Below are 27,975 nucleotides of genomic sequence, written 5' to 3' on the forward strand. Positions count from 1 at the left end.
CGGCATTTGTTTGGTTTACTTTTTGGTTTTATAAGTTTTATTACATGTTCTTCTTCTTTTTTTTTTTTTTTCTTTTTTATCTTTTAAATTCCTTTTTTTTTTTCCAGACAGGGTGGTTAGCCCTGGCTGTCCTGGAACTCACTCTGTAGACCAGCCTGGCCTCAAACTCAGAAATCGGCCTGCCTCTGCCTCCCAAGTGCTGGGATTAAAGGCGTGCGCCACCACGCCTGGCTCTAAATTCTTTTTTTTTAAAGATGTATTTATTATTATATCTAAGTACGCTGTAGCTGTCTTCAGATGCACCAGAAGAGGGTGTCAGATCTCATTACAGCTGGTTGTGAGCCACCATGTGATTGCTGGGATTTGAACTCAGGACCTTCGGAAGAGCAGTCGGTGCTCTTAACCACTGAGCCATCTCTCCAGCCCCTTCTTTCTTTCTTTATTGGAGGGAGTGGATGCGTGCCACAGATTCTCTCCTTACACCAAGTGGGCCCCAAAGTCATCTACTCTTGGGGACAGCACTTTTCCCTGTTTAGCCATCATGCCAGCATTGAGAGGCATTCTGTGCACACCAGAATAATCCTTCAGGTGCATACGCGCCAATTCTATGTACAACCTATAAACACTGGGGTCACAGGCTACTTCCAGCCACTATCCTTAAGCTCCTCTCACTTTGTGAGGTAGCTGCCCATCTCCTCACCCCCTTTTACACCTGCTGTTAAAACTCCTGCACTTAGTGTTCTTTGAGTCCTCCAAATCCTTACTGTTGACAAAAAATAGAAACAAAATTCTCTATCCATCAACAGTAGCTGCAGAGGTTTTTGGTTTTGTTCTAGTTATTTTTCATTTTATAAACAAAGAATGTATAGGTCTCCTTCACTGGATATGTAGTCCCAGATGGATGGTGCATGCAATTTAGCAAAGTCAATATCCTGCTAGAAACGCTGGCTAACACACTACCTGTACTTTCAGACCAGACCACACAGACATGTGACCCCAGAGACCCCAGAAACCTACTGCTGACTCTTCTACACTCAGGATGTAATAAGACAGAAGGACAGGCATCAATAGTAGTTTCTGGTTTTTATTACAAGGGCAGGTATCCAAAGAACCAGAAACTTAACAGTGAGGGTTACATGTAGCTCAGTGGTAAAGCACCTGCCCAACATGTACTAGGCTACGTTTTTGATCCTCAGCAACACCCACACACACACATACACACACCCACACACACACACACACACACACACACACACACACACACACACACACAATTATAAGTAAAGACGCTTACCTCTAAGACTGACAACCTTGAATTCAATTCATGGGACCCACATGATAGGAAGAGAAAGGTGACTCCCTTAAGATGTCTTTTGACTGCCACACTCAGCCCTTGGCATGTGCACACGAGCACAGCCACATCATTAATTTAAATTCATGAGGACAGCGGGGCTTACACTGACCCCAAAGATCCATCAGTTTGTCTTTTTGCCAGGCAAAGGTGGCAAAAAACAAAACAAAACAAAACATTAATCTCTGCCTCTAAGGATCCAACAGAACATGAAACGGAAAAAAAAGAAATCACAGCCATGCATGATGGTCCATTTTTGAAATCCCAGCATTACACTATAAAACTGAGGCAGGATACAGAGCTCAAGGCCAGCCTAGGATATATAAAACGACCTTGTCAAGAAAAATACAAAAACAAAAATAAAAAAATAAAACCAAACCAAACCAAGCACACTCCCCTCCTAAAATCTACAACCTGTTTTACCTTCACCAGCTTGCCGTTGAGTTCTGGAAGCTCTCCCAGTTTTCTATTGTCTAGCATTCGGATTTCATAAGACTGTCCTAGAAGAAAAATAATTACAAATGACACCCTTCCTGACTCAATTATCTAGACTCAGGAAGAAAGAGTACAGCTACCGAATATGTAAGTTGACACTCTTATCACCAAATGAGCTGGGCACTGGGCTAGGCACTTTCATGTCCTGTCACATGTAATAGACACAGCTTTCTAAGTTATTGTCAATTCATTTTACAGATAAGGAAAGGGAAACAGAAGTCGAGCAGCTTGTCCAGGGCCCTGTGACTGGTGAACCGCAGACAGGCAGAGTGACACTAACTAGGAGAACCGAGGAACATGAGCCAGAAAAAGGCAGCAGACCAAGGAGTTGGGAACACAGACAGAACACCTCCTAAGGGTCTAGCTGACGGGCCACACAGGCATGTATGTCACATATCGTAGACCCACAGCCTCCAATGGCACTAGCAAGTGAGAACGCATCTGACCTTGATTGAGGTACGTCAGGGTCTCGTCGTGGAGCTTCACCGCTGGAGACGTGGCAGCACAGAGCACATACTGAAAAGGCAGAATCTCGTTCTCATTATCGGGAGGCAAACTTGACTCTTCTTGCTTAAAAATGGGCAATGCGAGGACATCACTAAAATAAAACACATGACTTCTACTAGTGTCTGATAATGGTGCAAAAGCAGACTCACTATTGAAAAATTAACTACAAAGTCTTTAAAAAGCCCTAAGTACTTCTCACCTGGTAAAGCTTCATTTAAGCCATCAGTACAGATTACCTGGGACATCCCTCTTACAAAGAAAGTAATGACAAATAGTCTCTGTAAAAACCACTTAGGTGTCAAAGACTTTCTTATAGGACTCAGACAGAGACTGAAAATAATATCCAGAACTTGAGGGCAGTGGATCTGCAATGGGGAGTCTACCCAAAAGCTGTGTTAAGTCCTTACTGGCAACTCAGACAGGAGAATTTTTGAAAAATGAAGGGTGTTTCACACTCAGAAAGGAATACAGAGGCGAACAGTTACCAAAGGCATGGTTGTTACAGGGGACATCTCTAACTTTCCCCTTTGAGTGCATTTTTCTCACTGTCGTATAAGCCTGTAACCCTAGTCTTAGGAAGGTGGAGGCAGGAAGACAACTTGAGCCCATAAGTTCAGGGCCAGGAGGAAAACATATCAAGCTTCCCATCTCTTAAAAAATAAAAGAACAAAAATGTACTTTTTCATCAAGCTCCATCCACGTTCTTGCCATGTGACGCTACCCACCAAATAGCCCTGACCAAAGCCGTGCAGATGCCAAGCCCAGAACAGTATATTCTTTTCTTTATTCATTATCTAGCACTAGATATTCTGTTAAAGCAACACAAAAAGCAGCACTCGAGGATGCATGTGCTCTAAGAAAGCAACTACAGTAACTTTATAAACACGTGAGCTCATCTACTGTAAAGATAATGTGGTTTTGCTTTTTCATGTTTTAATTTCTTTGTGGGGCTGGAGATATGGCTCAGCAGTTAAGAGCACTGACTGCTCTTCCAGAGGTCCTGAGTTCAATTCCCAGCAACCACATGGTGACTCACAACTATCTATAATGGGATCTGATGACTTCTTCTGGTGTGTCTGAAGACAGCTACAGTGTACTCACATATATTATATAAATAAATCTTTAAGGTCTGAGGCAGGCCCACTTGAGGAGAGAGGAAGAGCGAAGAGAAGAAGACACAGTGGGAAAGAGATCATGAGAACACGGCCATGCAGGCTGGCCAGTCACAGTAAGAGCAGCCCAGGCGGAACATGGCAAGTCATATCTCGAGGTTATTGACAGGGAAGTAAGAAATACCTTAGAGAGTTGATATCTGTCCAGCTCTAGTGCTACAAAGGCTTATTATAAAGGTTTTCTGTCTTTTATCTGGGAACTGGATGATCCAAAGCTGGGTAGAAACCCCCAATTAATATTAGTTACCACAACAGATACAACTTTAGAAAAAAGATTCACCTATGAGATAATTAAAATAAAAAATGGAGGAGCTAGAGAAAGTACCCAAGGAGCTAAAGGGATCTGCAACCCTATAGGTGGAACGGCAATATGAACTAACCAGTACCACCCCGGAGCTCATGTCTCTAGCTACATATGTATCAGAAGATGGCCTAGTCGGCCATCAGTGGAAAGAGAGGCCCATTGGTCGTGCAAACTTTATATGCCTCAGTATAGGGGAACACCAGGGCTAAGAGGTGGGAGTGGGTGGGTAGGGAAGTGGGTAGGGAAGGGTATGGGGGACTTTTGGGATAGCACTGGAGATGTAAATGAAGAAAATACTTAATAAAAAAAAATTTTAAAAAAAGGGAAAAAAAGACTTCCATGGAATAAAGTTCATGAAGTGTCTGCAATAGAAAAAAAAAAAACAAAAAAACCTGTTAAGGGAGCTTAAACAGAGATGTTCTACATGTTGCTCCCAGGAGACATGGGTTATTAAAAAAAAAAATTCAGTGCCAGTCATGGGATCCTCAAAGAATGCTTAGTCAGGGAGGCTCCAGAGGCCTCCAAATTAACACAGGCTATGGCCATAACTAGGCGATGAGACCCTGATGCTGAAGACGGCACGTATTTTCACCGCAGAATAATAAACAATTGATCTGGAACTGGTCAGGAAACTGCCTCCTTGGTGGCTAGCTTTCCTGGGGCTGGAAGGTGCTCTGTAGGCTGCTCTATAGGGAGAGAAGATGTCGTATTATTCTGTCCTAGACCTACTGGTACAACGGTGGCATCACGGTTATGGTGACACCCAACTGCTTTCTGAGCAGATCTGAGGTCTACTCCTCAGGAGGGAGCTCACACCTGTACTGTGAATCTGGTGAGCAGAAGCCTGAGTGAGGAGACCACACATCCCCACAGAACCTATGTCTGCTGTTTTGCTAAATGGCCATGCAATCAAAATCCTTGCTAATATTATATTTACACTCACAGATTTGTGCTGTTATCAACCTTTGTCAGAGAAGTGCTATACAGCAGGCAGCAGTCAATACAGAAACTCAAAAGTGACAGTAAGTGACTACTGTACTTACAAGTGGGAAGAGTGTACAAATGCCCATCCCAAGGCTCAGGGAACATGGAAGGAGAGGACACATCTGTCTTCTTGACATGACATGGCTGCTGCACTCAGGAACTCAGCAGCTGTGGTTAGCGTAAGAACTGCGTGAGGTCACACCAAAGGGCCAGCATGGTGCAGGAGCTCACAAGGCCCATGGCTAAGGGAGGAGAGTATTCCCTCTGTGTGTGTGTAAGTGTGTACATGTGCACTGGGAGAAGGGCATTCCTCTGTGTGTGTGTGTGTGTGTGTGTGTGTGTGCATGTGCACTGGGAGAAGGGCATTCCTCTGTGTGTGTGTGTGTGCATGTGCACTGGGAGAAGGGTATTCCCCTCTGTGTGTGTGTGTGTGTGCATGTGCACTGGGAGAAGGGCATTCCTCTGTGTGTGTGTGTGTGTGTGTGCATGTGCACTGGGAGAAGGGTATTCCTCTGTGTGTGTGTGTGTGTGTGTGTGTGTGTGCATGTGCACTGGGAGAAGGGCATTCCTCTGTGTGTGTGTGTGTGTGTGTGTGTGTGTGCATGTGCACTGGGAGAAGGGCATTCCTCTGTGTGTGTGTGTGAGTGTGTGTGTGTACATGTGCACTGGGAGAAGGGCATTCCTCTGTGTGTGTGTGTGTGTGCATGTGCACTGGGAGAAGGGTATTCCCCTCTGTGTGTGTGTGTGTGTGTGTGTGTGTGTGTGAGTATGTGTGTACTGGGAGGAGGATATTCCATGTGTGTGTGTGTGAGTGTGTGTGTGAGTGTGTGAGAATGAGGTGAGAATGGCAGTGACAGCTCTCTAAGAGGGCAAAACCTTTTATTTGGGGGTGTGGCCACAGCTAAGCTGCCCATGCTTCAGTGCATGATCCCGCACTCATGTGCATGTGCAGAGGAAGAACTAACTAAACTCACTGGGTTTGGGGATGGGGGGGATGCGGCATCAAAGGGTACTATGTAAGGGGAAGAAGTAGGGGGGAAATCCAGGTGACCGTGACAAAACTATATTGTATACATGTATAAAATAGACAAAGGGGGGGGGGATGAAGAAAAAAGCAAGCAATTAAAAGGCTGGAGAGATGACTTAGCAGTTAAGAGCACTTGTTGCTCTTGAAGAGGACCAGGGTTTGATTGACAGCACCTACATGGTGATTTTCAGCTTTCTCTAACTCCAGTTCCAGGGAATCTAATGCCCTCTACTGACTTCTACAGGTGCCAGGCACAACTCGTGGCACACACAAATGCACGCAGGAAAACATCAATACACAAAGTATTTATCTTTATTTAAAAATGAGAGTACAGAGGGAAAGTGGTAGAGATACAAATGCTAAGCTTCTTGTCAAGGACCCTAAAGGTAAGATGCTGAGCGCATGGAGCTCATGGTCTCACGTGCAGCGCATGGAGCTCATGGTCTCACGTGCTTCCTTGGTTTTGCACTTGAAGCTTTCTATGACGAAATCACAGCCAGGTGTGTGTGTGTGTGGCGGGGGGGGGGGGGGGGTACAAGCTGAGAATGCCAACACGGAGGGAGAGGCAAAGACCTGCAGAGGCAGGCAGATCTCTGTGCGTTCCAAGCCAGCCACGGCTATGCACTGAGACCCGGACTCTAAAAAACAAAACAAAAACAAACCCACCTCAAAGCCACAAAACAAAACAAAAAAAATCTTTGAAGTAAGGAAACAGTACTGAGAAATTTTTGTTTACTTGCATTTAAAAAGATATTTATTTATCCTGTATGTATGTACAACAGATGTATGCCTGGAGCTCTCACACCAAAAAAGGATTCCCCTGCCACGGAAGTTACAGGAATTTGTAAGCAGCTCAGAGCAATGCTAAGAACCTAACCTGGGCCCTTTGAAATAATAGTGGGTGCTCTGAACCACCAAACCACTCCCATTTGTGTTAGCTTTTAAGGCTGTTTATTAGGTAGCCAGTGCTGGCCTTTATCTAGAGATCTTCCCATCTTCACATCCTACCTTCAATCCAGAGTGCTGGGATGACGAATGTGTGCCACTATGCCTAGCTCAAGTTGTGTGTGCATTGGGAGGAGGTATTCCCTCTGTTGTATGTGTGTGTATGTGCATGTGTGTGTGTATGTGTGTGTGCATACTGAGAGGAGGTTATTCCCTCTGTGTATGTGTGTGTGAGTGTGTGTGTGTGAGGTGTGTGCACTGGGAAGGGTATTCCCCCTGCAGAAAATCCCGAGAAGGTTAGAGATCCAGCTTTATCACTCTCAATCATATCCCTTGAGACAAGACTTCACACTGAACCAGAAGCTAGGCTGGTGGCTACCAGGCCCCAGCAATCCTGTCTCCATCCCTAACAGAGCTGGAGTCCAGGGCACATAGCCATGCCTAGCTTAGGTGGAAAAGAAACAGCTGGGGATATTGGCTCTGCAGAGCATAGCACCAGGGAGGGTCTGGCTTGATTCACAGAACCATGGGCGAAAAACAACAAAAGAAAAATGCCAGATTTGCATATGTGGGCTTTGATGCTACACGAGCAATCTCCACTCTCAGGACCTGGAGGCTGCTGCATGTGAAGACAGATCTCCTTCACAGCTGGAGTTGACCCTAAGCTCGAGAGCCTCTTGTCCCCATCTCCAAGTGCTGTGGAGACATGGAAAGTGCTCTCCCCGTCCACAGGTCCGTAACTGTGTGCATTCGGTCCCAACGGGTGCAGTTAAGAGTAGAGAGCGAGGCTGGAGAGAACGCTCAGCAGTTAACAGCACTCACTGCTTGGTACCTCATGGTGTGGCTCACAACCATCTGTAACTCATGTTCAGGGGATCCAACACCCTCTTCTGGCCTCTACAGGCACCAGGCACACACATGGTACATACATACATGCAGACAAACACTCATACATACGTTTAAAAAAAGAAAGAAAGAAAAAGAGTGGAGAAAGCCCAGTGTGATGGCACACACCTGTAATCCCAGCACCAGGGAATCTTGAGTTCAAAGCCAGTGTGGGCATTCTGAGAAACAAGAAAATCTACCCTTCCTAGGGCGTGGCAGTCAGGGAAAAACACTCTTGTTCCTGGAGACAATTTCAAACCAGACACTAGTTCTATTAAAAAAAAAAAAGTTAAGTCCAGCTACAACAAACACTGTAGAAAACAAGACAAATTCAGAAACAATGTTGGGCATTGAGAGACTTCACTGTGACATCATCCTCAAACAACAACTCTACTGGCTTCTTTGAAAAATTAGTGACAATTACCAGGAATCAAGATAAATTGGATTTTGACATAGCAACAGCTCAACCCTCACTAACGTAGGCTGGTACTCTCCTCCTCAAATCTCAGTGTCTAGGGAGGCTAAGATACAGAGCCCAGTCACAGCAGTGTGTGGCACTCCACTTAACCCTCCATGACTAAGCACAGATCTGTCATTTAAGGTTGAGATTCTAAAATTACTCAAAGCAGCACATACCCTGGATATGCTACATTCATAGGAGGTTTCTTTCTTTAAGTTACATTGACACACAGACTGTACATATGAGGGTTAGAGGACAGCTTTCTGGAGTCTGGTCTCTCCATATATCATGTGGTTTTCCAGGAATGGAACTTGGGTCATCAGATTTAGCAGCAAGTGCCTTAACTACTGAGACATCCTACCAGTCCCTCAGAGATTTCACAATCTAAAATTATTAACTATTCTGTATTTCTTTACTGTTGGAGCAAAAAAAATATTCAGTTCTAGAGATTGAGACTTAAAGATCCTCAGTAAATACATGCAAGGCCCCTACTTATTCTTAAAGAAAATGCATTCAAAAAGAACCAATTTGGAAGTCTAAAACCAGTGTACTGGCTAGGTCAATTTGACACAAGGTAGAGTCATCCATTTTCTTAGTTAGCGGGAGAGAGTCTGGCCTACTGTATGTGGTGCCATCCCTGGGCTGGTGGTCTTGGATTCTCTATAAAAGCAGGCTGAGCAAGCCATGGGGAGCAAGTCAGTAAGCAGCATCCATCCCTCCATGGCCTCTGCATCAGCCGCTGCCTCCAGGTTCCTGCCCTGATTAGCATAGGCTGAATAAACCCTTTCTTCCTCAAGTTGCTTTGGTCATGGTGTTCCATCACACCGCAACAGTAACCCTAACTAGGGCACCCAGTCCTTGTCACACACTCATACACATGACAGGAAAGTAGAAGGATGAGTTGGAAAGAGAAAGGATCGGTGGGGGCAGAGTAATGCGGGATAAAAGTTATCAGGAGGAGCATGTCATAGGAAACCCATCGTCATGTATAATTAACCTGTGCTGATGCAATGAGAGAGCCCGCTCTTTCTCAAGGGGAAGCTGACAAGTTAGGAAACCCATGCTGAAGGCTCGGTAGTTTCTCCAATGTGTCAGGAGGCATTCTATTGCATCAAACCACTTCATTCATTGAGTTCATTTCAATGAAGGAATCTCAAGGGCTGACTTCTCTGTGCTTAGTGTGCATTACTGACGAGACTTGATATTTCTGCTTCAATTCTGCAGAACCAATGCAATGTGCATTGTTCTGAATTTGTCACATCAATTTTTTAGGTGGATGGTTTTTTGGGGGGTGTTGAGATTTGTTTGTTTGTTTGTTTGTTTTTAAGACAGAGTCTCTCTACACAGCCCTGGATGTCCAGAACTCACTCTATAGACCAGGCTGACTTTGAACTCGCAAAGATCCACCTGCTTTGCTTTCTGAGTGATAGGATTAAAGGTGTTCATTCACCGCCATGCCAGCCAATCTGGCGTGTCTCTAACCAAACATAAAGGTACAGAAAGCGCGTTTGGTAAAAGGATAAACTGGAGATGTAGACTAATTGGTACAGTGCTTGCCTAGCATACATAAGACGCAGCACATGATCTGCATGCATCCCAGCATAAACCAGGTCTAGCAGATCGGTCCTTTAATCCTACACTTGGGAGGTAAAGGCAGGAGGATCAGACCCAGTGATATGGCTCAGTAGATGAAACACGCCACACAAATAGACAAATGGATGATCCTCAGCAACACAGTAAGCTCATGGCCACACTGGGATACAAGAAACCCTATCGTGAAAAACATGGCTATGAGTCCAGAGTGTGAGAGAAGCGCGAGAGGGACAATGGGCAGCACACTACGGAGACTACTGACCAGAGGCTGCTGCACGCATGCTCTGTGGACATACACAGCAGCACAGGAGAGACGGTATACCACACAACATGGAAGCTTCTGCATGCTCTGCAGATGTACACACTGCCCTCTTCATCTGAGGCAATGATTGGTCTCTAATTCTTAACTATGCTTTAACCTTTTCCCTTCAGGCCTACCAGCTTTGAAGATGCTCTCTCCTAGAAAGAGCCTAGAGAACCAAGAGGGACAGGTGTGACGACATCTGGAACAAGGCTAACAACAGCCAGCCCTCGAGGAAGTCAGAACTAACACGGACAATAAGTTGCATGAACTTCCACCTGCCTCGCTCAGCTGCCAATTTCTCAAGAAGGGAATTCCACAGGTACACATTACTGAGACAGAGAAAACGGAGGGTGGTTAAAAATCACATAGAGTACTCACCAGCTACAAGTATAAAAAAGGAAGCTTTTCTTAAAGCAACGGTACTGAAAAAGTATGCAGAATATATATTTATATACATACACACTCATACCCACACATGCACACACATACCACACTCATACATGCATGCACATACATACCAGATACCACATATACCCAATATAGACACCACACACACACATTTGCACATACACACCAGATACCACACCTACCATATACACACCACACTCAAACATGCATGTATGTACACACCACACATACTATCACATGCATGCACACATACCACATGCACACTGACAGACCACACATACTCACACACACATACACACACACACACATCTCAGAACAAGCTGAAGCTGAAACCCACAATGTTCGGAGACCTATGGTACAGACTCACTCTTTGATATAATTACTACTAATTAATATGAAGCAGATAAGACCTCTCCATTCCTGTTTTTCTTCTATGTTTTCTGTCAAGAAAGATAATTTTTATAGACGAAAAACCATCAATAGGCAAAATAAATGAGTAAAAAAATAAAGATACCTGCCACAATGTTCAAACACTTTAAAACTATTTCTTTTCTTTTTAAAGATTTATTTATTATATGTAAGTACACTGTAGCTGTCTTTAGACGCACCAGAAGAGGGCATCAGATCTTGTTACAGATGGTTGTGAGCCGCCATGTGGTTGCTAGGATTTGAACTCAGGACCTTCAGAAGAGCAGTCGGTGCTCTTACCTGCTGAGCCATCTCACCAGCCCTAAAACTATTTCTTTAGAGAAGGAAAAATATATTTTATTGGCAACATGGTTATAGCATTAACTTGTTCTTTTAAAAGACAGCTAGGCGTGGCTCACACTATAGCCCCACTCAGCAGATGCAGCAAGGCCAGCTCAAAGCCAGCCTTTGGAAGCTAAGTTGGAAGCTAGCTAAGGCAACCTAAGACCTTGTCTCAAAAAAACTTAACACCAAAATGAAACAAAAGATAATATAGGCGAGACATTGAGGCTTGGGTATTAATCTAGTATTCAGGGGAGACTCGGGATAGGTCACAGATTAAGGGCAGCCTGAATTACATAGGGAAACGATGTCTTTTTTCTTTTGTTTGTTTGTTTGTTTGTCTGTTTGTTTTCAAGACAGAGTTGCTCTGTGTAGCCCTGGCTGTCTTGGAACTCATTCTGTAGACCAGGCTGGCCTCGAACTCAGAAATCCACCTGCCTCTGCCTCCCAAGTATGGGATTAAAGACGTGCGCCACTACTGCCAGTCTGGGAAACCTTGTTTTACAAAATCAAACACATCAATATTTAATAAGTAACATAAGCTGAATTGTTATATTATATTATGAGATGGTTATGTGTTTTAATATCTTAAACTTTTAAAAATATACCGTGTTTTCTCTCTCTCTCTCTCTCTCTCTCTCTCTCTGGGTGCGTGCGTGCGTGCGTATACCTTAGTATCTTCCATTGTATTCATTCACCATCACTATTAGGTTTTGTTGGGAGCAAAGTACTTTGTAGAAGCTTACCTGCTATCTTAATAACAAAATACTCCTAAAACATAGTGGTTTAAGAAATAATTTACAGCTAGGTGGCGGTAGTGCGTTTCTTTAATCCCAGCACCAAGTGGATCTCTAAGTTCAAGGCAGCCTGGTATACAGAGGGAGTTCCAGTCCAGCCAAGGCTACATAGAGAAACCCTGTCTCAATTCCCACCCCACACCCATAAGAAAAAAAAAAAATCAAAAAGAACACAGATAAATGGCTTAATGATGCAATTCAAAAAGCTAGAAGAATAAGAACAAATACAAGCCCAGCTGATGGCAAGAAATAATCAAATAAAAAACAAAACAAGTGCCGGGCGTGGTGGCGCACGTCTTTAGTCCCAGCACTCGGGAGGCAGAGGCAGGCAGATTTCTCAGTTCAAGGCCAGCCTGGTCTACAAAGTGAGTTCTAGGACAGCCAGGGCTACACAGAGAAACCTTGTCTCGAAAAACCAAAAGCAAAAAAAAAAAAAAAAAAAAAAAAAAAAACAAAAACAAAGCAGAAACAAAGAAAACAGTCCAAAGAATCAATAAATCTTAGAGCTATTTTCTTTGGGAAGATAAATTCTACAGATCCTTGGCACAATTAATGAAAAGAAATAGATGACTTAAATTAACAGTCAGAAAAGAACAGGGAAACACTACAATAGACATCATAGAAATTTAGAATACTGCACATGAGTGTTTGCACTCAGTCTGCACAGAGTCGCCCACACGTTTAATCCCAGCACCCAGGAGGCAGAGGCAGGCAGCTCTCTGAGTTTGAAGCCAGCCTGGTCTATACAGTGAGTTCTAGGACAGCCAAGGCTATTACATAGAGAAACCCTGTCTCAAAAAAAACTAAACAAGCAAACAAACAAATAAAGCTTGTAGTCTAATTAAGCAGTACAATGTAAAAGAAATGGATTTCTAGACTGAAAATTACCAAAAGGAAAACAAGAAGTCAACAACCTAAACATCAAATAAGGGGACTGAAATAGTAATAAAAAACCTTCCAGCTAAAAAGTAAAGGCATTCGGGACCAGATTCACAACAAGAAGACTAGCTGTAGCTATTTAAACTATTAAGAATAAGGAAAGAAACAGGAGCATTCCCAGACTCCTGCTGTATCAATCTAATACCTACACCAGGGGCAGACACAGCAACAACAGCAAAGAAAACTACAGGCCAATATCCCAGATGAACAAAGACTCAAAAATACACAATAAAATACTTTCAAACAATATAGCAAACATTAAAAAAAAAATTATACACCATGATCAAGATGGCTTTATCTCTGAATTCAGGGATGGTTCAACATATACACATCAATGCAATAAACTACATTAATGGCCTAAAGACAAAAACAAACAAACAAACAAACAAAACAAAAAAACCACACGATTATCTCAATAGAAGCTGAAAAAGCCTTTTATAAATCCAGCATACCTTGATGATAAAAGTCCTAGAAATGTAGGGCTAGAGGGGCCATGCCGCAACACAATAAAAGCAATGTACGAGAAACCCGCAGCCAACCACATCCTCAATCAGCGGCTCCCAGCCTTCCTAACGCTGCTCCTCAGCAGTGCTGAGCCCTAGCCGCAAGCTTATTGTGATGCTACTTCACACTGTAATGTTGCTACTGTTGTAAGTCGTAACGTAAGTATCTGATATGGGGGTTGTGACACACAGGTTGAGAACTGCTGTTGCCCATGGAAGTCAGGACAGGACAGATACCCACCATTCTGTTCCTGTTCAGCTCTGCATTGTAAGCAAGAGCTGGAGCTACAAGGCAGGACGTCATCAACCCATCCCTGTCTGCAGGAGCCAAAAAGTCTACCAGAAAACTTCTAGAATGTGGGAGGATACAGAATCAACTTGTGCAAATCAATGGCTTTTCTGAACACCAACAGTAAATATACAGAGAAGGAGATCGTGGACTCACTCCATTCACAACAGAGTCAGAGAAAATAAAGTGCCTAGAAATAAACCTCACCAAGAAACGCAGGCCACAACTGCGGGGACTTTAAACCTCTGAAAGGTAACAATGGAGACATCACATGCTCCTGGACTGGGAATCAATACTGTGAAGATGACAGTGTGAACATTCAATGTCAGCCCAATCAAAATCCCCATCTCACTCTTTACACAAACGGAGAAAAACTATCCTAAAATTCACATGCTACCTCAGACAGCCAAAACAATCCTGAACAAACAGAACAGTGCTGGGCGGATTACCACTCCTGATCCTAAGATACAGTACAGGGCCACAGGAATAAACCAACATGGCACTGCCACAAAGCAGACATGCATACCAACAGAACAGAACTGAAGACCCAAGCACAAGCAAACATGACATCAGCTACTTAATGTTGCCAATGAGGTTAAAGACATATGTGGAGAAAAGCATTGCCATGGAGTCGGGAGAACAGGCAGAATGATACTAGACCTTGAACAAAAGCCAACTCCAACTGGATCAAACCCTAACCCTGAAACACTGGAACTGCCAGAAAGAAATAAAAGTGTCTTATCTGATGGAGGTGAAGAAAAGGACTCCATCTCCTAAGAAGTAAGGACAACTGACAAATTGGACTTTATAAAACTAAGCAGTGTGTGCACAGTGAAAGATGATCACCTGGCTGGAGAGAAGGCCCGTGTATAAGAACACTGGTGTCCTTGCCATGCACTCTGGTCGAGTCAGCTTGACAGGCCAAGAGGCTTGGAAGCTACTCACGAGGCAGAGTTTCACGGAAACTCACCTCCTGGAGTCTGGCGTCCTCTCTAACCCATACATTAATATTCCATTCCCGCGTTAGTCTGGTGTATGGATCCACGTGCTCTCTTTTAGTATTATCCTACTATAAGTGCCTTTTAAGATTGAATTCTGGCATAGCTAAAGCCTTCGCCAGTGTTCCAATGTCCTAGAAAGTCCTTGAGCAGACCACGGGCTTGGAATTCAGAAAGAATGTTGCCTATTCAGTGACATTCAGAATTGCCTCTGGTATTACACTATCACTTTGAATAAAAGCTAGGTCACTGCCCTGCACAGGAATTTACCATCATCTAGGAAGAAGGAAGTTTCAGACCTAAGGAGAAACCAGAGTAGATACATAGAACTATAGATAGCTGAGTTACACCCATACACACGTATTTAAATTGGCCTAGGGGGAAGGTGGACTATACAATAGACTAAAATAGGAACTATGGCAAGGGCACAAAGCCCTTGACCCTAAGATTAAGTGAATCTTAGGTGGAGCTCCTTTTGATCCCAGTTGTTAACAATGAATTCTATCCCAGGTGGTCCCTGTTAGACCTTCTGTGTTTGCATTCCTCTGTTTTATGTAAAGAATCCAGTAACCTCTTTGTACCTTGCTGGTGTGTCACCCAACTTCCTTATTTTCTTCTGTAAAAAAAGTTTGATGCTCGATTTGACAAATTACATTCAGATTCTACACAACCTCTCCTGTGTGCATCTGTCTGTCATTCCATCCAACGCTTTGCCCACCCGTGACTAGAGACCCCGTTCCATGCAGACAAAGGGGCCCAGAGGGTTTGCAGCATGTCCTGAGTTTAATTCCCTGATCCCACCCACATGATGGCTCACAACCATCTGCAACTCCAGTCTGAGGGGATCTGACACCTTCTGACTTCCATGAGGAAAACATTTGACATCAACCTCTGGCCTCCACATACATGTGCATGAACACCCCTCCTACACACATACCACACATGAACACACATGAGTACAAGCATGCAGAGACACACAGACACACATACACACACATACACATACTGACCAGGGACTTGGGATATAGTTGATAGAATGCTTGCCTAACATTCACAAAGTGCTAAGCTTGGTCCCAAGTACCACACACCATGGGCGTGGTGACACAGGCCTGTATCCCAGCAAAGGCAGATAGGCAGGTAGAGTTCTATGAGCGAGGCCAACCTGGTCTACAAAGAAACCCTGTCTTTAAAAACAACAACAAGAAGAAAAAAAGATAAAATAAGAAAAAACCAAACAACCAAAAAACAAAATAAGAAGTTCAAGGTCATCCTGAGCTACCCAAGTTGGAAGCTAGCCTGAGTTACCTGAAATACCCAGATAACAACAAAAAACCCTGACAAAGTCACATATAAATTTACTTCCAGACAACTTCTACAGTATCAGAAGTTCAATGAAAGGAGTATGAGTCCACCAAGGCTCACCTTGAAACACGCCGAGCACAAGCTCATTCTCAGTTTATGTGCACACCTTACAGGATCACCTCATTCTCAGTTTATGTGCACACCTTACAGGATCACCTCATTCTCAGTTTATGTGCACACCTTACAGGATCACCTCATCCTCTCAGTTTATGTGCACACCTTACAGGATCACCTCATTCTCAGTTTATGTACACACCTTACAGGATCACCTCATTCTCAGTTTATGTACACACTTTACAGGATCACCTCATTCTCAATTTATGTGCACACCTTACTGTGGAGAGCTGTGCCACGAGTAATCGCCATTATAAGATGGCGCTGGCTTCCACTGTGCCTAACTAGTAAACAAGCCTTGTGCGAAAGTGCGAGAGTGAACTCATGTCTAGTCACTGCCCATCTTGGGGCGTAGTAATGAGGTGATGGGTGAGCAACAAATCAGGAGCTGACATGCCACATCAGGTGCTGAAACGCCACGCTGAGGGCTATATAAGCAGCACCATTTTCTGGAGTCTGGGTCTTCCCTCCTTAAGAAGCAATGAAGCTTGCCGCAGAAGAATCCGGTTGTCCGAGTGTGTTCTTGCCGGCGAGAACGATAGCTCAGGACAAGTGGCACCGAGAAACCCGGGAACTGCATACCATCACCGGTGCAAGGGAGATCCCCCATTTGCGGGGCCGGTTCAGAACTGCGGGACACGTAAGGCTCTGTAAGGTATGTTCGGTCTTGAAATTTCTCCAGTGTTAGAGGCCTTTTTGTATGTTTTAACGGGGCTCGTTCTTTTTCTTTTGATCACGTACTGCTTCCACTGCTGGAACTGCTGACTGGTTCTGAGTTGTGGTCAGGCACGGTTAGATAACAGGGCAGCGAGTAGTATGGGAACTTCCCACTCCGTAGTGACCGCCTTATGGTCGGTCTTGAGGCAGTGTGGCCTAAAAATCGCCACTAAGACTATAGAGGGTTTTGTTAAAGAGATAGATCGCGTAGCACCGTGGTATGTGTGCTCAGGGTCATTAACTATCGCCTCTTGGGAGAAACTGAAAGGAGATCTAGTTAGGGAACAGCAGAACAGCAAACTTAAAGCAGGGACCATGCCGTTGTGGAAACTGGTAAGATTGTGCTTAACAGACGAGGATTGTCAGCAAATGGTTGAGGCGGGGCAGAGGATACTGGAGGGGGTTCAAGACAGTCTATCAGAGACAGAGTGGGGAGAGAGATTAAGAGTTGAAACGAAACAAGGTGCACCGAAGAATAAAGGCCTTTTCACGGGCTTTGAGCCCGAGGAAAAGAGAAATAAGGGAAAAAATGCCCTGGGAGAGCTTAGAAAAAGGGATGGAAAGGGAGAGAAGAAGAGAGATCGAGCTGGGGAGGCACATAAGGGAAGGAGCCTCTATCCACCATTAGACGAGTTCAAGGCACTAGCTGTTAGTAGCTCAGAATCGGATAAGGAACTTAGCTCCTCTGAGGAAACAGACTTAGAGGAAGGCTTGCTATGAGGGAGAAAGATACCAGCCAGATGAAGGACAAGCTAATCAGTCACAGAATAAGACAGAAGCAGCTAGAGACAACTGTCAGTTCCCTGCGCGGACTCCGGGCCCACGACCTCTGGGTCCTAGTGCACCTCTGCCCTATGTGCAGAGGTATCATTCAGACTCATTCATTCCAAAAGAGGAACAGAGAAAAGTGCAGCAAGCATTTCCAGTCTTTGAAGGCGCCGATGGCGGACGCGTTTACGCTCCGGTGGAGTATATACAGATTAAAGAACTTGCGGAGTCAATCCGTAACTGTGGAGTCAATGGCAGTTGTGCAGAACTCAATCCTTTGATCTTTATCCAGGGAGGAGCGGTTGGGAAGGCCTCTTTTACTGGCATCTCAAGATTTGTTCAGTATTGGGGAATAAATGCTGCCTCCCTGGACTCTGATGGATATACCAGATATACTAATTCCAGTGTAGAGATCACTGGGTTCAATAAAACTTTGGTAAACCAAATTAATTATCCACCTACCCCAGTCTGTGTTTACCCCCTTTTCTTGTTTATCCTTTCAAATGAATCATTTGAAGTCTGTTCCAATGATTCTTGTTGGATTTCTCCATGTTGGGATGCAACAAAGGACACCCGCGCCATGGTGGCCCAGATCCCACGTTGGATCCCTGTTCCGGTGAAAACACCCTCCACCTTATCCCTGTTTCGACAAAAAAGAGATTATGGCATTACTGCTGCCGTGATCATAACAATTTCAGCCAGTGCAGCTGCTGCTACAGCTGCAGGGTACGCTATGGCTAGGACTGTCCAAGCAGGCACAAAATTAAATCAGCTTTCAGTTGATCTGACTGATGCCATCAATGTCCAAACTTCTGCTAGTGCCCAGTTGAAGGGAGGGCTGATGATTTTGAATCAGTGCCTTGATCTGGTTGAGGAACAGATAGGCGTCCTATACCAGTTTGCCCAGTTGGGTTGTGAAAGAAAATTGGGCGCTCTGTGTATTACCAGTGTCCAATATGAAAATTTTACTCGTGCAGCTAATCTGTCTAGACAGCTCTCCTTGTATCTTGCAGGAAATTGGTCCGAGGGGTTGGATGAGACTCTTGAGGCCCTGAGGGCGGCAGTTTTAAGGATCAACTCAATGCAAATGGACCTGTCATTGACAGAGGGCCTCTCCTCCTGGATTTCATCTGCATTTTCTTATTTTAAGGAATGGGTGGGGGTAGGTTTATTTGGTACTGCCATCTGCTGTGGACTTGTGTTCATGCTCTGATTGGTTTGCAAGCTCAGAGCCCAACAAACATATGACAAGGTCGTGATAGCTCAAGCACTTGCTGCCATAGAGCAAGGGGCCTCCCCTGAAATTTGGCTATCTATGCTCAAGAATTAGTCGACATTTGTCATTTTTTGGCTGGCCTCTTTTGTAGAGTTCGCCCTAGGTCATTTAGTAGTTACTGTCACATAGCACTGCGGTATCCAGGGATGGGCAACTTTCCTCATGCACAGATTAACCTAAGACATGGGGCCCAGTGGCGATAGGGTTACCCTATGATGGGAAAGGCTGTGACATTAGAGGAACGACCTAAGACAGGAGCCACAGTGGATGGACATAATTACACAGACCTAGTCCAGCCTCATTTTAATAAAACAAAAAGGGGGAGATGTGGAGAGCCGTGCCGCGAGCAATCTCCATTATAAGATGGCGCTGGCTTCCACTGTGCCTAACTAGTAAACAAGCCTTGTGCGCAAGTGCGAGAGTGAACTCACGTCTAGTCGCTGCCCATATCGGGGCGTAGTAATGAGGTGATGGGCGAGCAACAAATCAGGAGCTGACACACCACATCAGGTGCTGAAACGCCACGCTGAGGGCTATATAAGCAGCACCATTTTCCGGGGTCTGGGTCTTCCCTCCTTAAGAAGCAATAAAGCTTGCCACAGAAGAATCCGGTTGTCCGAGTGTGTTCTTGCCGTGAGAACGATAGCTCAGGACACCTTACAGGATCACCTCATTCTCTCAGTTTATGTGCACACCTTACAGGATCACCTCATTCTCTCAGTTTATGTGCACACCTTACAGGATCACCTCATTCTCTCAGTTTATGCACACACCTTACAGGATCACCTCATCCTCTCAGTTTATGTGCACACCTTACAGGATCACCTCATTCTCAGTTTATGTGCACACACCTTACAGGATCAGCTCTTGCCAGACTACTAAAGCCTTCCAAACACTGCTGCTACCTGATGGCATCATCAGTGGCGTCATTATTAGGCGCCTCAGTATAAGGAGGGAACAACATAACCATATTCACAGAGTTTGAACGTTAAATATTCCAGGGACTGATAGTTTTGAAAGCCAACAGGAATCTGCATTTTATTTCTAGTAACTACAAGACCCCAATTTAGTTTGTTATAGTGTTGCACCTTAAAACTTCTTTTTAGGTCAAAAAAGCCCACAAGTTCATTATTGTTTTGTCTTCTTTATCTTGCATTTAAGTTTTCTTCTTTGCCCATACACATAAGTACTCTTTTAAAAGAGATACAGGGAGCTGGGCCTGGTGGTGCACGCCTTTAATTCCAGCACTCGGGAGGCAGAGGCAGGGGGATTTCTTAGTTTGAGGCCAGCCTGGTCTACAAAGTGAGTTCCAGGACAGCCAGGGCTATACAGAGAAATCCTGTCTCGAAAAACCAAAAATAAATAAATAAAGAAAGAAAGAAAGAAAGAAAGATACAGGAAGTTACAGATGAGGTACTGTACTGGCTAGTTTTGTGTCAACTTGACACAGCTGGAGTTATCACAGAGAAAGGAGCTTCAGTTGAAGAAATGCCTCCATGAGATCCAGCTGTAGGGCATTTTCTCAATTAGTGATCAAGGGGGAAAGGCCCCTTGTGGGTGGGGCCATCTCTGGGCTGGTAGTCTTGGGATCTATAAGAGAGCAGGATGAGCAAGCCAGTAAAAAACATCCCTCCATGGCTTCTGCATCAGCCCCTGCTTTCTGACCTGCTTGAGTTCCAGTCCTGACTTCCTTTGGTGATGAACAGCAGTATGGAAGTATAAGCTGAATAAACCCTTTCCTCCCGAACTTGCTTCTTGGTCATGATGTTTGTGCAGGAATAGAAACCCTGACTAAGACAAATTGGTACCAGCAGAGTGGGGTATTCCTGTGACAACCTGACCATGTTTTGGGGAGGACTGTGGAAGGACTTTGGAACTTTGGGCTAGAAGATCCATTCGGTGTTAAGACCTCTGTCAGACGTTTTGTAGGAGCTTGGAAGATAATGTTGAGAACAGTGCAGAAGATGGAGGCCTGACTTGTGAAATTTCAGAGGGAAAATTAAACACTCTTTTCAGGGCCATTGCTGTTTTGATTGTGAAGATTCTGTAGTTCTGGTTAGCTGGGGCTGAAGAATCAGCTGTGATTAACAAGATACCAGAACTACCAAAGCAAAAACTTTGCATTACTGGGACTATTGATGCTGGATAGCTGGAGCTAAGAAATTAGCGGTGATTAAGAAGAGACCAGCATCATTGAGGTGACATCTTCTGGGAAGTATTTTCTGAAAGCACAAAGAGGCTGTGTTCCACAGATAGCCAAGGTTGTACTCCTGCTGCAGCGGGACATGGTAATATGTAAGGGTCACCCAAGTGGTACTGGTTTTGAAGGCATGAAGGGGTCACGCAGAACAGCTGAGGCTCGGCACTGAGAGGACACGGAAGGTCATTGGTGAAGGTGCAGCCTCAGTTGCAATTGAAGGCCCAGGACTGAAGGGGTCACGCATTGTTTTGGAGATGACAGTACCATGAGATGACCATCAAGAGCAGCAGCAGCAGTAGAGTACAGGCATCTGGAGCCTAGAGGATGACGTGTGTGCTACAAAGGGCATAGCTGGAGAAGTGACCCAAGCCCTTGGTGGAGCCCAGAAGATCGTGAGTTGGATCCCAGACATTGGATGGTTGGAGACTGATTTTTGCTTTTGATTGTGACTGTGCCCTGATAATTTCCCTTTTGAAGGAAGAAACTGTTTTAGTGGAGCCCACAGTTAAGAGACTTTTAATTGTAAAAAGACTTTGAATTTTAAGAGATGGCTATTTTAAAGAGATTGAAATTTTAAGAATATGTAAAGACTGTAGGACTTTTAAAGTTATTTAGATCTTGGGGATGAATAAGAATGTAAGGGTTGAGACTTACTAGTGTTTATGTGTCATGTTGATAAGGGGTCAATTGTACTGGCTAGTTTTGTGTCAACTTGACACAGCTGGAGTTATCACAGAGAAAGGAGCTTCAGTTGAGGAAATGCCTCCATGAGATCCAACTGTAAGGCATTTTCTCAATTAGTGATCAAGGGGAAAAGGCCCCTTGTGGGTAGGACCATCTCTGGGCTGGTAGTCTTGGGTTCTGTAAGAGAGCAGGCTGAGCAAGCCAGGGGAGGCAAACCAGTAAAGAACATCCCTCCATGGCCTCTGCATCAGCTCCTGCTTTCTGACTTGCTTGAGTTCCAGTCCTGACCTCCTTTGGTGATGAACAGCAGTATGGAAATGTAAGCCGAATAAACCCTTTCCTCCCCAACTTGCTTCTTCGTCATGATGTTTGTGCAGGAATAGAAACCCTACGACAGGTACCTTTGGTAAAGAAGATTCAAGAGAAAACATGTTTAGATGAGAAAGGACATCTCATGTGTGCATATGTGCGAAGGCAGAGGGGTGTGTCCTGCTCTACCACTGTCTTATCCTTTGAGACAGGATCTTCTCGCTGAACCATTTCTCCAGATAGGCATGCTAGGCCATGAAGCATGGGGATCCTAGGGTGAAAAGTGCACAGGGCAGCTATTGTGGAGTAAGGCGTACACGGGGCAGCTACTGTGGAGTAAGGCGTACACGGGGCAGCTATTCCTGGCTTTTTCATGGGGTTGCTGGGATTCAAACTGAGATGTTCTTGTGTGGTATGTGCTTATAAGGCAGGTCCACTGGGAATCTTCCCAGACCTAAAAAGGGATTTTATTTATTTAGGGTTTTTTTGTTTGTTTGTTTATTTTGAGACAGTTTCTATGTGTAGCCCTGGCTGTCCTGCAACTCACTCTGTAGACCAGGCTGGCCTCGAACTTAGAGAGACAAACCTGCCTTTGCCTCCTGAGTGCTAGGATTAAAGACACGTGTCACCATCACTGGCAAAAAGATTTTAGATCATAATTTGGTCCTCAGGATTTTTCAAAATAGAAAAAATAGAAGTCAGGACACAATCAAGCTTAAGCACATCACAAAAAGTCTATTTAACTTTTTTTTTTATAAAAGACTATATAAAAGATAAACTGTAAAGATTTTGTGTGTGTGTGTGTATGTGTGTGTTTGCGCGCGCGCATGCATGTATGCTATATTGGCTGTATTGCTATGTGGTCTGATGTCCCAAGTAACAACACCCTCTATTCCAGATTTCAAACAAATTGTCTCCAAGCTTGAGCTTCCTCATGCTCTCCTTAAGTTGGATAGGTTGAGACTTTTGCTCCCTGCATACGTAGGGTCTGCATCACTATCCAACACCAAAGTAGTTCTAGAAAACAGGTTTTTAGCCTTAAGAGTCTCAAGGGGGGAGGGGGGGCTGGCGAGATGGCTCAGTGGTTGAGAGCGCCCACTGCTCTTCCAAAGGTCCCGAGTTCAAATCCCAGCAACCACATGGTGGCTCATAACCATCCGTAACGAAATCTGATGCCCTCTTCTGGAGTATCTGAGAACAGCTACAGTGTACTTATTTATAATAAATAAATAATCTTAAAAATAATTTTAAAAAAGTCTCAAAGGGGAAATTACAACAGGAGAGAAAGACAATAAAACTTATAGGAAAATGGGAAGGAAAAAGGAGTGTGGCTAAAGAATCAATTAGTTGATGATTCAAGGTCCTTGCCACCAAGACTGTGAGAGTCTGAGTTCCATCCTAGAATCCACACAGTGGAAGGACAAAAATCAATTCCTGAACGCTGCCCCTTGACCTCCACAAATGCCATGGGGCGCAGGTGTGCACACACACACACACACACACACACATAAATGGAAGGGGAAAATTCCAACACAAGTAACTATATTTTATCTGAAGACTATCAACAAAGAAATAAAATTCCTTTATCTAGAGAAGAAAGCTAAAATGGCAATGATCCACGTTAGAACCCAAGCCCATGTCACCTTCAAACATAGTCGTCCCACTTTCTCAGGTATTTTCTGCCAATCGCCAAAACAAGGCTAAATTTTTGTTGACAGTTAAAAAACATTTTAATTTCTGAAACTTTTGGGACCTAAGAGGAATCCCATGCATGATCCAAGGCCTGTTATAAGGTTTCTTAAAAATTCTGTCAAGTACAACTTCAGGCGCCTTCAAAAACACTAAATATAGTTACTGTAAAGACAGCGATGATCCCTTTGAGAAGCCTGAACCCCACTCCCTGGTGTGCCTTTCTTTCCTGCGCACACCTCATTTTGCCTTAGACCCCATGGTTGTTGAAGACCTTTAAATAAACTCCAACTCTGCTTCACAGTAACTTATCCTGAATTCTTTCTCTGTGGCACAGTCAAAAATCCAGCTTTAGGCTGGGCTGTGGTGATTCACACCTTTGATCTCAGCGCTTGGGAGGCGGAGGCAGGCAGATCTCTGAGTTCCAGGCCAACCTGGGCTACATAGAGAAACCCTGTCTCAAAAAAATAAATAAATAATAAAAAAAATTCCAGCTTTCCCTAAGCTGTGATTCCTGAGAGGAAGAAAACTCCCAGCAGTGGGGGGCAGTGTTTCCCACCCATCTTCCCTAACAAAAGGATATTTCTGCCTGATGCATAGGTGCTTAGGAACATCAAAAAGTTATCGGTGCCATTTTTTACTATGTAGCCAAACATGGTCTTGAGCTCCTAATCCCCCTCTTGCTGAGTGCTGGGTGCTGGTATTTCAGTTGTGCACTAGTACTCTCGTCTTTCTTTTGTCTTTTTGTTGTTGTTGTTGGGGTTTTTTTTGTTGTTGTTGTTTTTTCAAGACAGGGTTTCTCTGTGTAGTCCTGGCTGTCCTGGAACTCACTCTGTAGACCAGGCTGGCCTCGAACTCAGAAATCCGCCTGCCTCTGCCTCCCGAGTGCTGGGATCAAAGGCGTGCGCCTCTTTGTCACTTTTTAGACATTCTCAGCTCAAGTTTCCAAAGACAGGAACCCTGGAAGAAAACCTTAAAACAAGTCTGTTGTAAGAGACAGCTGTCTGTGGACTTCTTGTCCAAGGTATCCCATCTCTTCCCAACAAGTCGTCAACCTTGAACCTCAGTTCCCAGCTGCCGGACTTCTTTAGATATCCCTCAACTGCCCCTTCTTCACGTGAATCCAGACATACCCAAGCATACAGTCAGTGTCCAAGTCTCCTACACCATCTGGATGCAAGGGCCCTACAGAGTTGACTCTAGAGTCTTTCCTGTCCTCCCATACCACTACTACTCAAACCAGAGGATGGGGGAGGTAGGGAGGTGTAAGGGGGGGGGTAATCTGCCCACCAAGCTGCAGGCTGTTCTCTTAAACTGTACAGCCGCCCTCCCACCTTTCAAGATCCTGCCTTTGTTATTAAGAAGGTAAGGTCTGGGAGGCATCTCACTCACCTCATACTATAAGCACCAGCACCCAGTTCCTGGCCAATGCCGGACAGGCTAGCATCAAAGTCCTGCACAAGCCCCGACTCGATCACTTCGTCGGCTAGCGGCAGCTTCAGAGCCCAGGCCATCCCGGCTCCTTCCTTGCCCCAACAGGCGCCGGCTCCTGTACAAAGGCGCGGAGCGTAACTCTACCCGGCAGACAGCACAGTGGAAGTCAGCTACAAACCCAGCTCCTCGCGCAGCGCCCCAAGCCTGACCTACGGGCTGCACCCTGGCTACTCCTCGGGAGCCCCGGTGACAGGAATCCCTCCCGTTCGGCTCTCGGGATCGTGAGGCACCAGGTCCCGCCGGAGCTCAGCCGGACTCGGGCTCTCTGAAGCCCACCGGTCGGTCGCTCGGCGTCCTCCGCTCAGCCTCAAAGCGGAGACGCGCAGGACACCGGGCGCTCCGAGCGTCCCCTCCGCCCCCCTAGGTGGAAAGCTCCTCCCTCCGGGCATCCGCACTTTCCCTCAGGCCTCGCTTCCGGTCAACCAGATAACTTCCGGTCACCGATTCTTCTCCCCGCCCCCCCACTCCGCTCTCAGCACAAACCCAGGGTTCCTCCGAGCCGTCCCCACACCCTCCTTAGCCACCACGACCGCCTGGAAGCGTGGACAGCGAAAGTTCGGCGCAGACTCGAAGCGCAAACCCGCCCCCAGCGCCAACCAATCAGGACGTCCGCTACGGCCATGGCGCAACGTCACCATCCATCTACCAATGAAGAAGAGACTGGTTCTGTCTTCGCAGCGGTGATAGGCTATCGACGCGAAGGCTTCCGCCCCCGGAGTAGTGGGCGGGCTCAGTGCTTAGGCGTGAACCCGGGTCGCAGGCTCTCGGTCCTGACAGTAGAGCAGAACTGCGGTTCTATCTTTCCGCTTCCCGCTCCCATTCCCGGAGGGACTTTCGTTCCCGTGTGTCCAGTCCTAAACTCTCCCCATTTGCCTTCCCTTATCTTCACCCTTCTCCCTAAGGCATTCGCGCAGGAAACAGGGAAAACTATTGGGGTTTTTGTTGATGTTCAGACGGGGTCTTTAGGTAACTTTAGCTGACCCAGAACTGAGAGATCCACACCCCCAGCCTGAGTGCTAGGATCAAAAGCGTGCACACTACACCTTGCTTGTTGTTTTGTTTCTGTTTGGTTGGTTCTTTGATGTTTTGTTTTTGTTTGTTTTAGGCAATGATGAATGAGTGTTGGGGAAAAATCTGCAGAGCAAAGTCAGAGCTGGCATCTTTATTTATAGTATGATAACTTAAGAGTATTCTCCAAGAGATTGAATTTACTAAACTGTAAATCAAGAACAACCATAGCCAGGCATAGTGGTTCATGCCTTTGATCCCAGCACTCCAGAGACAGAGGCAGGCAGATCTGATTTCCAGGTGAGCCAGGGCTAGATAATGAAGACCCTGGAGCAGGAGGTGAAATCATACCTCCTCCACCTTGCTCCTGAGGATTAATTACGGCCATTTTTAAAATTAAGCACGGGCAAAATACCTGTATGCTATGAACAGTATTGCAGAAGTCCTCAAGACAGGGTTGTAATCCCTTCCTAAAAGGGCATTGTGTGTTCCTAAAAACCTAGCACTCAGTAGGCTGAGGCAGAAGGATCTCCACAAGTTCAAGAACAGTCTAGACTACATAGCAATTTCCATAACAGCCAGGTCTACCTAGCATCTCTAGTCATTGTTTGCTCGTTTGTTGAGACAGGGTTCTTTTTGTCGCCTGGGCTGTCTTGGAACTCTGTATACCACTAGGGTCCTTAGGTCACCAGACTGGCCTTGAAGTCAAAAGATCTGCCTGCCTCTGCCTCCCATCTTAAAAAAAAAAAAATTCTAAAGGTAAATGTCACTTATTTTACCAAACAGAAAGGTAAGGCTAGAACTAAATTGTCATGATAAACATGCCTCTGCCGGCCAAAGACATCCCCTGTCTGTGGAAGTGTGCTTCGTTCTGTATGCCAACACAATATCCTTATAGTCTGCTTTGACTTAGATTTGTATATAACTACTTCTCCCACTGAGTTTCTACCTCAGGAGAGATAGGGAAATGACTTGGTATGGTGGCTTACATCTTTAATCCCTGAATCTAGGAGGCAGACACAGGAGAATCTGTGGGGTTTAAGGCCAGCCTGGTCTACAAGGGCTCCATAGATGCTGTGTTAAAGAAGAACAGGTAAAAGGCCCGGCCTTGTAGCATATTCCTGTAATTCCAGCACTGAGGAAATGAGGCGTAAGGATCATGAGTGCTTGCAAGGCCAGCCTGGGCTGAATAGGAAGCTGGTGACTAGCCCACAATCTAGAGTGAGACCCTGTCTCCAAAAGAAGAAAGAAAGAAAAAGAAAGGGGCAAAGGCTGGAGAGATGGCTAAGTGGTTAAGAACAAAAACTGAGTATGGCCGTAGTGGCACACACACCTTTAATCACAGCACATGGGAGACAGAGGCAGGTGGGTCTGAGTTCAAGACCAACCTGGTCTACAGAGCAAGTTCCAGGACAGCCAATGACACACAGAGAAATACTGTTGGCATATTTGTTTAGCAAGTTTACTGGGTTCTTATATCTACCATCCTTTCAACCCTTATTCCACCCTAATTCCTTCCAATCCCCCAACATGAGGTAGAAGATAAAGAAGATTAGAGGAGGAAGGGAGCATAGACCTCTTTAGTTTACTTCCTGCTGATTAGGGGCATCCAGTTCCTTGGGGCAAGGCCAATCTCCATTGTT

The 27,975-nt window shown here is 45.1% G+C and overlaps 1 protein-coding gene across 11 annotated transcripts in view; it reads right to left on the reverse strand.

The window, feature by feature from the left end:
* Tfcp2 (transcription factor CP2) overlaps positions 1-25,912 on the reverse strand; it is a 54,234-nt gene extending 28,322 nt beyond the window's left edge. For 3 of the 11 annotated variants that reach the window (XM_017316538.2, XM_017316537.1, XM_006520738.2), the window contains exons 1-4: positions 25,808-25,912; positions 25,223-25,379; positions 2,293-2,444; positions 1,775-1,851 (exon numbers count right to left, since the gene is read on the reverse strand). In XM_017316538.2, the coding sequence (XP_017172027.1) occupies positions 1,775-1,851; positions 2,293-2,444; positions 25,223-25,344 (351 nt within the window). In that variant the 5' untranslated portion in view covers positions 25,345-25,379; positions 25,808-25,912. Of the gene's footprint in view, positions 1-1,774; positions 1,852-2,292; positions 2,445-25,222; positions 25,781-25,807 lie in introns of those variants that run through there. The other 8 variants (NM_001289603.1, NM_033476.3, XM_017316539.1 and 5 more) reach the window with 7 other exon arrangements.
* Positions 25,913-27,975: the final 2,063 nt, after the last annotated feature.

The sequence above is a fragment of the Mus musculus genome, chromosome 15, assembly GCF_000001635.26.
Source record: "Mus musculus strain C57BL/6J chromosome 15, GRCm38.p6 C57BL/6J".
In the NCBI taxonomy this organism is placed as follows: Eukaryota; Metazoa; Chordata; class Mammalia; order Rodentia; family Muridae; genus Mus; species Mus musculus.